The following is a 16,561-nucleotide window of genomic DNA, read 5'->3' as shown; positions in this document are numbered from 1 at the left end:
CTGTTGTTGGTGGGAGGGATGTAAACTGCAACTAGCAAAATGGCAGTAAACTGCCAGGGCAGATAGAATGGACGGCACTTTATGATCATCAACTGTGCCAGTGGTGAACAGTGTTTGCATACCACTGCAGTGTCCCGGCACCACGCACCACAGATGTAAACACATGCTGCACCACCGCGGGACTTCCCTCCATTTACATGATGATGGTGATGGTGATGATGATGATGATGATGATGATGATGATCAGACATTAATGAGTCTTGATTCACTTTCACTGTCTTTAGAATCTCACATGTCGACCACAACTTCTCTCTCTGCTCTCCTTCATCCAGTGAACTCTCAGAGCTTCAGTGTGCAGTGGTGTCTTCAGCTCTGCAGTCCAGCCCCTCCCACCTCACACTGCTGGACCTGAGTGAGAACTTCCTGAGGGATCCTGGAGTGAAGCTGCTCTGTGCTGGACTGCAGAGTCCAAACTGCAGACTGGAAGTTCTCAGGTCAGTTCCTGCTTTCTACTGGTGGACAGTGTGTGTCAGCAGATGACAACTGGTGTGTAACGCTGCTCAGTGTGAAGACTTTGAAGCAGATATTAAAGACTCATCTAGACAAAGTGGATGTTGTTGATATTTTCATGTCAACAATCTGCAGCCAGAAAAGACTTTGGATGGTGGAAGAAAGTGTGGAAAATGTCTCCAGTCACTTTGGAGCTCAATGGAAGTTGTTGATTGGTGATGAAGGTCACATGACTGAGCAGAAGATCCTGTGAAGAAATATTAGAGGCAGATTAATAGTGCAGCAGTATTTCTTCATCTTGTCCTTTGAATGTGTTTGACTTGTAATGAGACTCTGATGACTGAAAACAGCCACAAGCACACAAAGGACTCACTGATTATTTTCCATCTTCACTGCTGATTGGCTGCACACTGACTGACACACTGCTGTTGTTATTGTGTTGACAACCCACTGGCACAATGACTCCTTTGAGGGAATGACTCAGTGATCCCAACAGCCGCACATCTGGATCATCAACAGGGAGAAATGACTCTGAATATGACATTTACACCATGGAAGAAATCAAATATTGATTATTTATTCAGGCTGGAGAACTGCTGGTTGACAAAGCTCAGCTGTGATTGGCTGCTCTCAGCTCTGAAGTCCAACCCCTCCCACCTCAGAGAGCTGAACCTGAGTTGGAACCACCTTAAGGATTCATCAGTGAAGGAGCTGAGTGGTTTTCTGCAGAGTCCAGACTGTAAACTGGAGACTCTGAGGTCAGTTCACCCTCTTCACTCTACAACTTCTATCACTCTTGTTGTTGTTGTCATGATTTTCACTTCACTGCTGTTGGAAATTCAATTTGCAGACACTTTTTTTTGATAATGAATGAAAGGGCGTGTTTTCATTGCCTCACCTCGCCTCGCCATGGTATGGTGTTAGGGTGTTTGCACTGGCTGCTACACAGTTGTAGGGGGCGCTGTTTTGGTACCTCAATCCCCCAGGGTCCGAGCAAGACGAAGCGAGTTTAGTGGTGACGTAGCGACGAGCAGGGCACTGGATTGGCTCCGTGTCCGCGTCGATGTTCCCTGTCAGAGCGGACATCCACGCCAACTCCTTTGACACAGAACTTCCGTGTCAGGTCCATTTTACCGTGAATACAAGTAGCTACTATTGGTGTTGTACAAATACATTTATGTGTATACAGTTTTTGAAAACAGCTTTTTCAATACATGTTTACTTTCGTCTTTTGGGGAGAGGCAGGCGAACCGGGAATGCCCTCGACGTCGCGAGTGTGTTCAACCATATTCGCAAAAACGACAAACGGCAAATGGCGAAGTGCTCGGTAAAGAAAACAAATCGAGTTGCTCCTGCGTGAGGCGCGGTAAGCTAGGGAACCCCAGGAGTCTTGAGGAGAGAAGAAATACTGATTCGTCGAGAGGATGTGGCTCTTGGCCGCGAGGAAGCCTCAAACACCGCGGCATATAACAAAGTCGTCCTTGGCTCGCGAGGTCAGCTATTTCAAATAAGGAGGCGTGTTTACTCTCTGTTTTTCTGTTTGTTTGTTTTTAAATAAACGCTATTTCCCGTTGTATCCGTCTCGTGTTTACTTTTGGTGAAAATATGAAAGTTGAACTACACATTTGCTCGCATGGAAAACGAAACAATAAATTATAAATGTTGCTGCATAAATGATCAACTGTGACTTCAGTGAGGGAAAGTGTTCTTTCTTGAACAGAAAAGCAACCACAGACCGAGCAGCAGGTATGAAACAACTTCTACTTTGTCCATCGCTGCGCTGTTGTGTATCGCACAGAAGTGATGCTGGGGAAAACATTGTCCCGCTTTACCGTGTCGACTCCGCCCACGGTGTCGTAATCACAGAGCCAATGAAAACGCAATCGTACCGAGGCGAACCGTGGTGAGGCAAGGCAATGAAAACAGGGCCTAAACTGGGCTTGAAGGAACAGTGGGTAAAATCCTCCCATCTAGTGGTCAGATTGCAGACTGCTTTTGTTGCAGATTCTGAAGTCGACGTTTCACTTTGATGTTCAGAGTGATGACACCCTGGTAAAATTCCATCGTTATAAACTCTCCATCATTTCTTCTCTATTCAGGTTGGAGTACTGCTGGTTGTCAAAGCTCAGCTGTGATTGGCTGCTCTCAGCTCTGAAATCCAACCCCTCCCACCTCAGACACCTGGACCTGAGTCAGAACCACACACACACACACACACACACACACACACACACACACACACACACACACACACACACACCGATTGTATAGTAGGTAGATCTTTTTGACTTGGTCATTTTAAAAGTAGCTTGCATGTTGAAAAAGTGTGAGCACCCCTGGTTTAAAGGTACAGAGTGTAAAATCCTGCCATCTGGTGGTCAGATTTCAGATTGCAGCGCTCATTCACTCACCCTCTCTCCTTTGTTGAGTGTCAGATTCTAAAGTCGACATTTGACTTTGATTCTAAACTCTCCATCATTTCTTCTCTATTCAGGTTGGAGGGCTGCAGGTTGTCAGAGCTCAGCTGTGATTGGCTGCTCTCAGCTCTGAAGTCCAACGACTCTCCCACCTCAGACACCTGGACCTGGGTCAGAACCAACTGCAGGATTCATCAGTGAAGGAGCTGAGTGGTTTTCTGCAGAGTCCAGACTGTAAACTGGAGACTCTGAGGTCAGTTCACCCTCTTCACTCTACAACTTCTATTACTCTTGTTATTGTTGTCATGATTTTCACTTCACTGCTGTTAGAAATTCAGTTTGCAGTCACTGGTTTGTGTTTGAAATGAGTGAAACTGGGTTTGAAACAGGGGTGCCCATTAGGTCGGAGAGAGAGAGAGAGAGAGAGAGGGAGGGAGAGAGAGAGAGAGAGAGAGAGAGAGAGAGAGAGAGAGAGAGAGAGAGAGAGAGAGAGAGAGAGAGAGAGAGAGAGAGAGAGAGAGAGAGAGAGAGAGAGCTTTAAGAGTGGAGTCCTCGTCACTTACAGCAGGTAGAATGGTTCAGGCAGGAAGTCAATGATTAGAAAACACGGTGGTTGTGGTTGATCTTGGGGTGAATTCCAATTCCTCCCTTAACCTTCAATCTCAACCCTCAATCTCAAAAATGCGCACTCCCTGCTAGGTGCAAATGCTGTCCCGATTCTAAGAACGTCCAATTGAGGGAGGAGATTAAGGGCTGTATCGCCCTCAATATTGAGATTCTCCGGGACCACCCTTGGCAGTGAGGGCTACCCAGAAGGCATTGTGTATTTTTGCCAAGACATCTTCGAAAAAGATGGCGACAAAAAAGCGAGCTACAAATGGAAGTATTTTCTTAGTTAATAAAGATATAAATATTACAAAACCATTTTATTGTCTTAGTTTAAGAGTTTTTTATGGATTATTGACATCGTTGTTGCGTAACATTTTTATTTTTTTTACTTTACAATGTTTGTCAACCGGACCGGCGGTCCCGGCTTCATGTTACTTGTGTACCTCGTTGTGTAGCGACGGAGGACTTCTTCTTTTTCATCGTCTTTTTCTTCTTCTCCTTCTTCTTCGTCGTTGTCGTCTTCTTGACAGACTGGACTTAGCTTTGGCGTACGGCAGCCCCCCACAGTCTGAAGACGTAACTGCACTTAAGGGGTGTCCCATTTCTAAGCCCTTACACTTATTTTTGAGGGCCAAGATTGAGGGCCAAAGATTGAGGGTTAAGGGCGAGGGTTGAGATTGAGGAGTTAAGGGAGGAATTGGAATTGGCCCTTGGTCATAATGTCCGATGTGCTGAATTTTGTTTTGACGCCTCGCTCGGAAAATACGCTTCAAAGTCACGCACAGCAGAAGCACCGGAGATCCTGCTAGCAAAACATGTGCGTTACACACACACACACACACACACACACACACACACACACACACACACACACACACACACACCGATTGTATAGTAGGTAGATCTTTTTGACTTGGTCATTTTAAAAGTAGCTCGCATGTTGAAAAAGTGTGAGCATCCCTGGTTTAAAGGTACAGAGTGTAAAATCCTGCCATCTGGTGGTCAGATTTCAGCGCTCATTCACTCACCCTCTCTCCTTTGTTGAGTGTCAGATTCTAAAGTCAACTTTTGACTTTGATTCTAAACTCTCCATCATTTCTTCTCTATTCAGGTTGGAGGGCTGCAGGTTGTCAAAGCTCAGCTGTGATTGGCTGCTCTCAGCTCTGAAGTCCAACCCCTCCCACCTCAGACACTTGGACCTGAGTTGGAACCACCTTCAGGATTCAACAGTGAAGGAGCTGAGTGGTTTTCTGCAGGGTCCAGACTGTAAACTGGAGACTCTGAGGTCAGTTCACCCTCTTCACTCTACAACTTCTATCACTCTTGTTGTTGTTGTCATGATTTTCACTTCACTGCTGTTAGAAATTCAATTTGCAGTCACTGCTTTGTGTTTGAAGCGTATGAAATTGGGTGGAAAGGTACAGTGTGTAAAATCCTACCATCTAGTGGTCAGATTTCAGATTGCTTTAGTGTCAGATTCTGAAGTCAACATTTCACTTTGATTTTCAGAGTGATGACACCCTGGAAAAACTCTCCATCATTTCTTCTCTATTCAGGTTGTGGAGATGTAGTTTGTTAGAGCTCAGCTGTGATTGGCTGCTCTCAGCTCTGAAGTCCAACCCCTCCCACCTCAGACACCTGGAGCTGAGTTGGAACTGCCTTCTGGATTCAACAGTGAAGGTGCTGAGTGGTTTTCTGCAGAGTCCAGACTGTAAACTGGAGGCTCTGAGGTCAGTTCACCCTCTTCACTCTACAACTGCTGCAGTTATTGTTGTCATGACTTTGAATTGAGTTTGTTGGAATTCACTTTGATTCCATTAGAAATGTGTAAAACTGGTTTTAAATTACACACACACACACACACGTATGCGCACATACGCACTCACGCACGCACACACACACGCGCGCGTGCGCGCGCACACCCAGCTGTGAATGACACTCTCCATCATTTATTCCGTATTCAGGTTGGAGAGGTGCAGGTTGTCATAGATCAGCTGTGATTGGCTGCTCTCAGCTCTGAAGTCCAACCCCTCCCACCTCAGATAGCTGGACCTGGCTGAGAACTATCTTCAGGATTCATCAGTTAAGGAGCTGAGTGGTTTTCTGCAGAGTCCAGACTGTAAACTGGAGACTCTGAGGTCAGTTCACCCTCTTCACTCTACAACTTCTATCACTCTTGTTGTTGTCGTCATGATTTTCACTTCACTGCTGTTGGAAATTCAATTTGCAGACACTGGTTTGTGATAGTAAAGAATGAAACTGTGCTTGAAGGTACAGTGGGTAAAATCCTCCCATCTAGTGGTCAGATTGCAGATTGCAGATGCTGAAGTGGACATTTCACTTTGATTTTCAGAGTGATGACACCCAGGAAAAACTCTCTATCATTATAAACTCCATCATTTATTCTCTGTTCAGGTTGTGGGGCTGCAATTTGTCAGAGCTCAGCTATGATTGGCTGCTCTCAGCTCTGAAGTCAAACCCCTCCCACCTCAGAGAGCTGGACCTGAATATGAACCCCCTGAAGGAGTCATCAGTGAAGCCACTGATGGATCTTGTCTACAGCAGTGACCATCAACTGGAGAGTGTGAGGTTAGTACTGGTTTGGAACCAGTGGATGATGGTTCCAGCACCAAAGCCAGTTGATCCCACAGCAGAGGTCCAGTGTTCCCAGTCACAGTGTGAGAGGAGGATGGTGACGTCCAGCTGCTCCTCATTCATCCAACATCTGCTGCCAAACTGCTTCTTCTCTCAGTTCACCACCCAATTATTGATCAGTTCATCTTCATCAGGCCTCAGTATCAGTCCTACACTCCATGGTCACATGACCTTCTGATGTTCCACACTTGACATGTGACTGAGAGTCTGCTTCTTCTCACCAGTCACTCCATCATCTCCATCAACAGTCAACGTCTCTGTGATGATGCGTTCAAGGACCGTGAGTCCTGACTCCTGCTGTCTCTTCTTATCTTTGCAGGTGGTGGTGAGGATGAGGAGAGTGAAGAGGAGAGCTCCATCTACTGGTGGCTGACAGAACTACAACCAGTGGAGCCAAACAGCAAGCTGCACGCACCAATACTGTGTGGGCGTGTCACGACCTTTGACCCCAGTGCAGCCTGGTGGCTGGCGGACTGCTTCTCCCTACAAGCTGCTGTGGTTACTGGGAGAGACGTCCCAGAAGCCACTGGTGGAGCTGAATCCTCAGTGGAAGAAGCAGGACTTGGAGCAGCTGCTCAGTGAAGGCAGCAGCAACACAACCACTGCTTCTGCTCTCATCATCCACGGCTGGAACATCTCAGCATGAAGGTTCCACACATCAACAACACACTGCTCTGCTCTCACTTCAGACTTCTATAACATCTTCATTTTGGAGGTGAAAAATACTTTTCAAGAGACTTTATTTCTGCTTCATGATCTTAAATGAGGAAATCATGTGGAAAAGATAAAGTGATTCACAACACCTGTGATGGGAACTCAAATCATTATTGAATCATAAGTAAGACAAAAGAAGTTTCCCTCAAAATAATTCATGGTTTTGATGCTTGCCAGATGTTTGTGTGGAGATTTCAGAAGGACGTCAATGAATCAGAAGGAAACCAGATCATTTATTTTATGTGATTATGTTATATCATCCTAACTTTGTTACAAGCTCAAACATTATATTTCAATGATTCAATATTCTGACAATAAAAGCCATCACAACCTGTGTGACCTTGACCTCAACTGACGTTTCATTTCTGCTGCTTTAACACTTTGATTATATATCTCCTGAAGTCCTACCATGGGGATTCTCCATATCTGAATAACTTGTGTACTCAAACCTTCTGTAGGCCATACCCACTTCTCCACTAGGTCTCAACATAAACCACATGAATCAATGAAAATAAATCTCACTTTTACAAACAAATCCAATTCAGTTCAAATATAATTTAAATAAAATAAATGATACATTATAATTAATCACCAACAGATAAATCAATGCTGGATATGAGGTGGTTTGCCCTCTCTGGGTCGGTGGGGAGGCCCTGCCTCAGGGGGAGGAGTTCCAGCATCTCGGGGTCTTGTTTGGGACGCCTCCCTGGGGAGGTGTTCCAGGCATGTCCCACCAGGAGGGGACCCTGCTGGAGGGACCAGGTCTCTGGGCTGGACTGGGAAGCCTTGGGGTCCCACTGGAGGAGCTGGAGGAGGTGACTGGGTCCAGGGAAGTCTGGGGGTCTCTGCTGAGGCTGCTGCCCCCAAGACCTGACTCCGGATACGGCAGTAGAAGATGGATGGATGGATGGATGGATGCCAGGTGATAGAACATTTCATAAAAACAGACTCTGCATTATAACTTCTATTACACTCTAAATAACTCACTCCAATATAACTGCACCCGTCCTTCTCTCACATTACATTGGATCACAATGACCAAACAACACAACATAGACAATGATCCAACTGTACTGCCACTTCCAGACTCAGTGTAGGTCTGTAGGCCTCTTGGACCTTCATGTGAACCACTGCGTGTTGACTGGAGGTGAAACATGGCTGACTGCTGTCCTCCTACCTGGACAATGCAATCTCACTTTCAATCTCACAGCCACTAAAAAACCTGATTGTGATTGAGAGGTCCTCAGCAGCCAATCACTGTTGGGAGTCCAGCCTTCAAACACTCCTCCTGAATCCAGACTCACATCTGTGAGCATCTGGAACTTTGGCCCTGATCCTCCACAACACACAACTTGGGATGACAGCGCCACCTACCTGGATCCTTTCAGCAGCCAGTCCATGTTGTGACCCGTTTCCACTGTGGCCTGTTGGCTCATCTGGACCGGAGTCTGGATCATCAGTGTCCAGGTTCATGGAATCTGTCAGAGTGCCGCCGTCCTGTGATGTAATGATAGAGAATCACTCTATTTATACTAATGTGCAGAACCACTAGAGTGTCATTTCTTCACTGCTGTCAGCAACAAGCATTTGGTGTCACACTGGTGTACAACACTTATGGGCTAATTAATAAGAAATGACATATTTATGAATCACCCGCAATGCCCAGATTGTTGCTGCTTATCTGCTGATATGAGCCGTCAACTGTTGCAATATAGAACCACGGGCAGGAAATTACAATTAGTGTAGAGTGTATTATAATTTAAAAGTTTACTAACGGTAGTTCTTTAAAGAATTTAGCAGGGATGGGACAGGCTAACGTGACGACGTCACTTGTAAAACGGTAGGAGCTCAACCTGCTGTCACGGTGAAAAGTCCGTGTTACGTCCCGTTGAGGGGGACCGAGACGCAACGTGTGGGACACCTTCCCCCACTCCCAAGCCTCATTAAGTTTTTCACTGCAGTTGGCGGTTTTCAACAAAAACATTTATGAATCAGTAAATGAAATAAACAAAACAACTTAACCGGTGGGCAGCAAAGGCTTCAGGGTGGGCCCAGGCCAAAATAATAAACCAAACTCCAACTAGCTCGCCTTAAGAACTAACTAAAGAAAGAAAGAGAAGCCAAATACAGAAAGGCTAACCTCCCTACATACTTAATAAACAGGAGAAAAGAGGGGACAAAGAAAATGGCAGCCCACCCCTTTTTTTTAATTAACCTCTTTCAATGAACTCCAAAACATACATGGTCAAAATCCATATTATTATTATGTTGTTTTTTTTTAATGCTCATACAAAACAAAAAAAGTGGAGGGAGAGTTGTCTGAATTGGGTTCAGTGAGGGTCACATCCACTTGTAGCGCATTATTTCCAGCAGCAAGCTTCTCCTGTCACGACTTTTCACGTTGACTTTTCTGTTCACTAACTCACTCGAGCACACGGCACGTGACCTCTACGATGAGCTTCCTCCCACGGAAGTGCCATAGGAGGACATGGATTAAATAGTATGTCTTGTCCAACAGAAGGCTGTATTATGGTGTACGTAATATAAAACTTTGGCCCAGTTCTGCTTGTATTGCATTGTATTAGTTAGTGTTCCTGAAGTTTCATTTTTCGTCCCTTTTTATTTTTTACATCCATGTTTGTGATGAAATAGTATTGTGAATCGCGAGCTCGCATTGCATGCTGGGAAACAGCGTCACTCAAGGAAGTTTTCGCTTCACTGACACGGTCCTGAAGGGAAGTGAGTTTTAGTGCACTGGAACGGGATGAATGTGTTTAATCAAGCAGTACAAACCTGATTAATTGTCTTAATACTTCACTTGGAATGGCCATATTGTTTAGGATTAGAATTAGATGACAACTTCTTCACAATATTTGCAACTATTCAATTTGACCAGCAGGTGTCAGTAGAAGACGAAATTTCATGTTGACTATTTCCTAATGGAAGTGCTCTCTTTACGTTGGGTTTTTCTCATAATTATTTGAAGTGTAGGCCTGTATCTGCACACAATTTGGAATTCGTCCCAGCGCCCTGAGCTGTAAATTTGGACGGTGTAAAATGAAAATGGCCATCTGCAGCAGAAAAGTGGACCCATATATATATATATATATATATATGTATGCAATTCATATTTTAACGGTTTATATAGACCCCTCAGGCTCCATTCAAAATGGGGGTTATTGTAGGAGAGTTGCAGTCAACTGAGATTTGGAGAGAGTTTGGATTACTAGATTTTTGATAGCGTTTATAGTTTGGAGTGTTTGAGACTAGATAGCGTTTAGTTTGGAGATATTTTTGAGAGCTTAGGGAGAGAGTGAGGAGAGGAGAGGTGATAGGATGGAGCCCCCTGTCCTGTACATCAATGTCCATGTTACACAAGCATCTATGCCAGGGGTGCCCATTACGTCCATCGCTATCTACTGGTCAATTGCGAAGGGAGTTTGGGTCTATAGCATGGAGAGAGAGAGGGAGAGAGAGAGTGAGTGTGAGAGAGAGAGAGAGAGAGAGAGATCCGCGTCAATTACAGCAGGTAGAATCGTTCAGGCAGGATTAGAAAACACGGTGGATCTGGTTGATTTTGATCATAATGTACGATGTGCTGGATTTTGTTCTTATATGTGCTGTGCTTTACACTGAAACGTTAATGTGACGTATCGGCTTCGGCACCATTCAGATCAAATAAAGACCAGACAGGGACAGGAAAAAGAGTTTCGCTGTTGTTTTACACGCAAAACTAACGGGGTTGTCGCGTGAGCTTGCAATCCTGGCGTAAACTGATGGAGACGCCTCGCTCGGAAAATGCGCTTCAAAGTGCGCACGCACTGCAGACGCGCCGGAGATCCTGGGAGATGCTGCTAGCAAAACGTCTGCGTCACACACACACACACACACCAATTATCCCTAACCTATGCGCTGGAAAACACAAAAATATACAGCAAAACATCTTAACTTAAACACACTTTTATTGATAAAATCAAACATAGGCAGATATAACCTAAACAATTTTAAACCATGAGTTTTCTGTGCAATGATGAGCATAAATGCACATGGGAACATGTTGACCCATTTAATCCTTTCTTTCTCTATCATTGGACTACAAATATATTTCTGAATGAATATGTTTTCCTGTTTTATAGGAGGTGGATCTTTTTGACTTGCTCATTTTAAAAGTAGCTTGCATGTTGAAAAAGTGTGAGCACCCCTGATCTATGCCCTTTTCCAAGTCCCACAATCACTTTCACTGTCATCTGCCTGATTACACCCATGCCATTTTCAGAAAAAAATTGCACAAACAGAATACATTCAAAAAATGTATCATACACATAGTTATCAAGTCAAGTTATTTATTTATTGTCATTGTTGAACAAAGTTAACAACAAAATTTGTTTGGAGCATCCCCATAACCACTGGCATCAGTACCCATAAAAATAATCATAAATAAGTGAGAAAAAACAAAAACAAAAAAAATATATATATATATAATTTATGTACAGAAATTATTTGGTCATTCATTTTTTGCAATTCATAGTCATTCCCAACAGACATAACAGACACAAAAATTCAATGCATCACACGTGGTTCAGACACAGCTTGCCTGTGATTGTACATTTGGCCAGTAGGTGGTTTCGTGTGCACATGAAGCTTCGAACCAGTTGGCTCAAGTGGTTCAATGCCTCATGAGGCTTCACCTCACCATCACTAGTCGTGACACACAGCTTGCTGTTTGGCTCCACTTGTTGTAGTTCTGTCAGCCACCACTAGATGGAGCGCTCCTCTTCAGTCTCCTCCTCATCCTCCCTCACCTCCACCTGTAGAGAGAAGAAGAGACAGCAGGAGTCAGGACTCAGGGTCCTTGAACGCATCATCACAGAGACGCTGACTGTTGATGGAGATGGTTGAGTGACTGGTGAGAAGAAGCAGACTCTCAGTCACATGTCTAGTGTGGAACATGTGAAGGTCATGTGACCATGATTCAGATTCAGATTCAGATTTCTTTATTTGCCATTGTGTAAACACGTAGGAATTTGTTTTGGCAATGCATGTGTGCATTTCAGTTCTTTTCACATATATATCAACTAACAAACATACAACACAGTGCAATGCGGAAGTAAACAAAGACTATATATATAGTAATATATATATATATATATAGATAAAGTGCATGTTGGGATTAGTTAGTGCAAGGTATTTATGTACTGCTGGTGGTGAGTGCTGGTGTCACTGGTGTCACTGGAGGGGCAGAGGGAGGGAAGCCAGAGTCATTGAGCAGCCTGGCGGCTGAGGGGAAGAAGCTCAGTTTATGGCGAGTTGTAGTGGCCTTCAGCAGCCGCATCCTTCTCCCAGAGGGGAGCAAGGTGAGGAGTCTGTGACCAGGGTGGGAGGGGTCGGCCATGATCTTCCTCGCCCTCCTCAGTGCCCTGGAGTCGTGCAGGGACTTTAGGGAGGGCAGGGGACGGCCAATCACCCTCTCTGCAGAGCGAATCACCCGCTGCAGCTTGACAAGATCCTTAGCAGCTGCAGCGGGGAACCAGGTGATGATGGAGTGGGTGATGATGGACTCGATGATGGCCGTGTAGAACTGGGTCATCATATCCCTAGACAGTCTGAATTTCCTCAGCTGCCGAAGGAAGAACAGCCTCTGCTGGGCCTTTTTCAGGAGGGCCGTGATGTTACGTTCCCACTTTAGGTCCTGGGAGATGGTTATACCCAGGAACCTGTAGGACTCTACGGCCTTCACCTGGGTGCCTTCCAGCATGATGGGAGGGGGTGGGGCTGCGCTCCTCCGGAAGTCCACCACCATCTCCACTGTCTTTCGTGTATTTAGCTCTAAGTTATTGTGGTTGCACCACCTCCGCAGCCGCTCGATCTCCCTCCTGCAGTCTGACTCGTCCCCCTTGGAGATGAGGCCGACCAGGGTGGTGTCGTCAGCAAACTTCAGGAGCTTGACCGAGGGGTGGATGGAAACACAGGTGTTGGTATACAGGGAGGACAGGAGGGGGGACAGGACGCAGCCCTGTGGGGAACCGGTGCTGGTGGACCTGGAGCTGGAGATGCTCTTTCCTAGCTTCACACGCTGAGACCTGTTGGTCAGAAAGTCCGTAATCCACCTGCAGGTGGAGGCAGGTACTTGCAGCAGGGACAGCTGGTGCTCCAGGGTGGATGGTAGGATGGTGTTGAAGGCCGAACTGAAGTCGACAAACAAGATCCTGGCATAGTTGCCGGCAGTGTCCAGATGGTTTAGGGTGTGGTGCAGAGCCATGTTCACGGCGTCCTCCGTGGATCTATTTGCTCTGTACGCAAACTGCAACGGGTCCAGCTCAGGATCAGTGATGCGCTTCAGGTGAGCCAGGACAAGGCGCTCCAGGACCTTCATGACCACCGAGGTCAGGGCAACGGGTCTGTAGTCATTCAGGCCTGTGACCTTGGCCTTCTTGGAGACGGGGATGATGGTTGAAGCCTTGAAGCATGCTGGGACACGACACAGGTCCAGTGAGGTGTTGAAGATGTTGGTAAACACCGGGGCGAGCTGTTCAGCGCAGTGCTTCAAGACAGAGGGGGAGACAGAATCCGGGCCAGACGCCTTCCGGGGGTTCTGACTCCTGAGCAGCAGTTTCACCTCTCTCTCCGTAACAGAGAGGGAGGATGTGGGGTGGGAGGAGAGGGACACCCTAGTGTATGGGGGTAGTGGTTGTGGTTGTAGCTGGGGGGGTTGGAGGGAGAGGGCGGGTGGGGAACTCTCTTTCTCAAACCTGCAGTAAAAGTCATTGAGCTCGTTCGCGAGGAGGAGGTTGTCAGCCGCCTGCGGGGACCTTGGCTTGTAGTTGGTGATGGTCTTCAGGCCATTCCAGACCGAGGAGGAGTTCCCCTCAGAGAGCTGCTGGCGCAGTCTCTCGGAGAAGCGATGTTTTGCCTCCATCACTGCTTTGGCAAACCTGTACTTGGCCTGCCTAAACAAAACCACGTCACCGCTACACCTGGCCCCCTCCTTCTCCGACCTCAGCCTCCTGAGATGAGCTGAAAACCAGGGCTTGTCGTTGTTGTAGATCTTCCTGGAGCGGATAGGGACACACACCTCCTCGCCGAGGCTGATGAATGATGTCACAGTGTCCGTGTATTCATCCAGGTCGTTTCCAGCCTCAGGCCCCGCCCACCCGACAAAGTCCTGGTCACAGCCCGCATTTTCCAACCATGCACAGAGTCTCTCACTCGCTTCACTGGACCACACTCTGAAGCACCGCACCACAGGTTTTGATATTTTCAATCTCTGCCTGTAGCGAGGGATCAGATGGATGAGATGGTGATCTCCATTGCCCAGTGCAGCACGGGGGACAGAGTGGTATGCCTGGCGGATAGTGCAGTAGCAGTGATCCAGAATATTCGTACCCCTAGTGGCACAAGTGACCTGCTGTCTGTATTTGGGGAGAGCCCTGCTCAGATGAGCCTGGTTAAAGTCCCCGAGCACCACAGCCAAACTGTCCGGGTAAGTACGCTCCGCCCCCGACAGCTGTTAGGTCAGTGTGTCCACTGCTGCGGTGACGTCAGCATCCGGAGGAACGTAAACACACACGAGGATGAACGCGTTAAACTCACGGGGGGAATAGAATGGGCGACAGAGTATGAAGAGAGTTTCAATGTCAATGGAACAGTGTTGTTGCAGCACTGTCACGTCGGAACACCAGCGATCGTTCACGAAGAACATTAATCCACCTCCACGCGACTTCGCCACTACCTCGAAGTCTCTGTCGGCACGAAACGCGGAAAAACCCTCCAGCCGTACAGCCTCATCTGGGTCTGCCGGTTTCAGATGCGTCTGCACGAACGCAAAAACAGCCGTGGATTTGAAGTCGTTGTCCCGCGAAACCAGCAGCTGGAGTTCATCCATCTTATTGGGCAAGGAATTCACGTTACAGAGGAATATACCTGGGAGTGGTGGGCGCAAACTTCTCCTCCTTAGACGAACCAGACAACCACCTCGCTTCCCCCGTTGTCTTCTGGTCCAGCGTACAGCATTGGCAAAGAACGCTGTCCCTCTCACCAGGATATCCAATATATCCGTGGAACGGGTGAGTAATGTTGGAAAAAGGTCCGGTGGGGTAAAACCCCTAAAGTGCAGCAACTCTTCTTTAGTGTAAGAAGGCTCACAGGACACGTACACAAAACTTAGACAGAACACAACACACGTCAGTGCCATAGCAGCCATGGACGGCGCCATCTTGTGCAGATGATGGACCATGGAGTGTTGGACTGATACTGAGGCCTGATGAAGATGAACTGATCAATAACTGGGTGGTGAACTGAGAGAAGAAGCAGTTTGGCAGCAGATGTTGGATGAATGAGGAGCAGCTGGACGTCACCATCCTCCTCTCACACTGTGACTAGGAACACTGGACCTCTGCTGTGGGATCAACTGGCTTTGGTGCTGGAACCATCATCCAATGGTTCCAAACCAGTACTGACCTCACACTCTCCAGTTGATAGTCTCTGCTGTGGACAAGATCCATTAGTGGCTTCACTCCTGAATCCTGCAGCTGGTTCCCATCCAGGTCCAGGTGTCTGAGGTGGGAGGGGTTGGACTTCAGAGCTGAGAGCAGCCAATCACAGCTGAGCTCTGACAAACTGCAGCACCACAACCTGAATAGAGAATAAATGATGAAGAGTTTATAATGATGGAGAGTTTTTCCAGGGTGTCATCACTCTGAAAATCAAAGTGAAATGTCCACTTCAGAATCTGCAATCTGCAAGCTGACCACTAGATGGGAGGATTTTACACACTGTACCTTTAAACCCAGTTTCATTCATTTCAAACACAAACCAGTGTCTGCAAATTGAATTTCCAACAGCAGTCAAGTGCAAATCATGATGACAACAACAAGAGTGATAGAAGTTGTCGAGTGAAGAGGGTGAACTGACCTCAGAGTCTCCAGTTTACAGTCTGGACTCTGCAGAAAACCACTCAGCTCCTTCACTGCTGAATCCTGCAGCAGGTTCTCACTCAGGTCCAGGTGTCTGAGGTGGGGAGGGGGTTGGACTTCGGAGCTGAGAGCAGCCAATCACAGCTGAGCTTTGACAACCTGCAATACTCCAACCTGAATAGAGAATAAATTATGGAGAGTTTATAATGATGGAGTTTTTCCAGGGTGTCATCACTCTGAAAATCAAAGTGAAATGTCGACTTCAGAATCTGCAACAACACTTATATCAGTAGACTCATCAAGTTGCAAGGCAAATTTCTTACTGATAGGGATCTTGTCCAAAACCACACTTTCGATGTCTGCAGACATGTCATTAATACGTCTGGAGATTGTGTTATCTGAGAGAGGGACTTTGGCTATTTCTTTAGCCGCTTCGGGTCCGAGCGTCTCATTTACAATGGCTTTGCAGGCAGGAAGTATTAATTGCTCTGCCACAGTGTGGGACTTTTTTGATTTAGCCACAAGTTCAGCGTAGTGTTGCCACCCGTCCCGTTTTTCCCAGAATTGTTCTCTCCTTGTCTCCAAGCGCAAGGCAATTAGCTACCTGCTGCTGCCACCTACTGGTATGGAAGAGTACTACATGATTACTCTGCCAGGCGCTAGACTGCACAGGCACACAAATGGGATAATTTCCCACGGCACACCTGACAATATCTCGCGGCACACAAACACTGGTTTACAGGA

The 16,561-nt window shown here is 46.7% G+C and overlaps 1 protein-coding gene across 1 annotated transcript in view; it reads left to right on the top strand.

Annotated features, from left to right (window-relative positions):
- The window catches only part of LOC142896523 (NACHT, LRR and PYD domains-containing protein 12-like), a 167,421-nt gene extending 152,449 nt beyond the window's left edge, over window positions 1–14,972 (top strand). Inside the window, exons 2-7 of the mRNA XM_076038224.1 lie at window positions 333–494; window positions 1,095–1,268; window positions 2,610–2,701; window positions 3,099–3,180; window positions 4,648–4,821; window positions 14,906–14,972. Of these exons, the coding sequence (XP_075894339.1) occupies window positions 333–494; window positions 1,095–1,268; window positions 2,610–2,701; window positions 3,099–3,180; window positions 4,648–4,821; window positions 14,906–14,972 (751 nt within the window). The remainder of the gene's footprint in view (window positions 1–332; window positions 495–1,094; window positions 1,269–2,609; window positions 2,702–3,098; window positions 3,181–4,647; window positions 4,822–14,905) is intronic.
- Window positions 14,973–16,561: the final 1,589 nt, after the last annotated feature.

The sequence above is a fragment of the Nelusetta ayraudi genome, unplaced genomic scaffold (assembly GCF_046127955.1).
Source record: "Nelusetta ayraudi isolate G7.1 ecotype Tasmania unplaced genomic scaffold, CSIRO-AGI_Nayr_v1 ptg000055l, whole genome shotgun sequence".
NCBI lineage: Eukaryota > Metazoa > Chordata > Actinopteri > Tetraodontiformes > Monacanthidae > Nelusetta > Nelusetta ayraudi.
The sequence above is the reverse complement of the archived record's forward strand: the minus strand, read 5'-3'. Positions and strand labels throughout refer to the sequence as shown.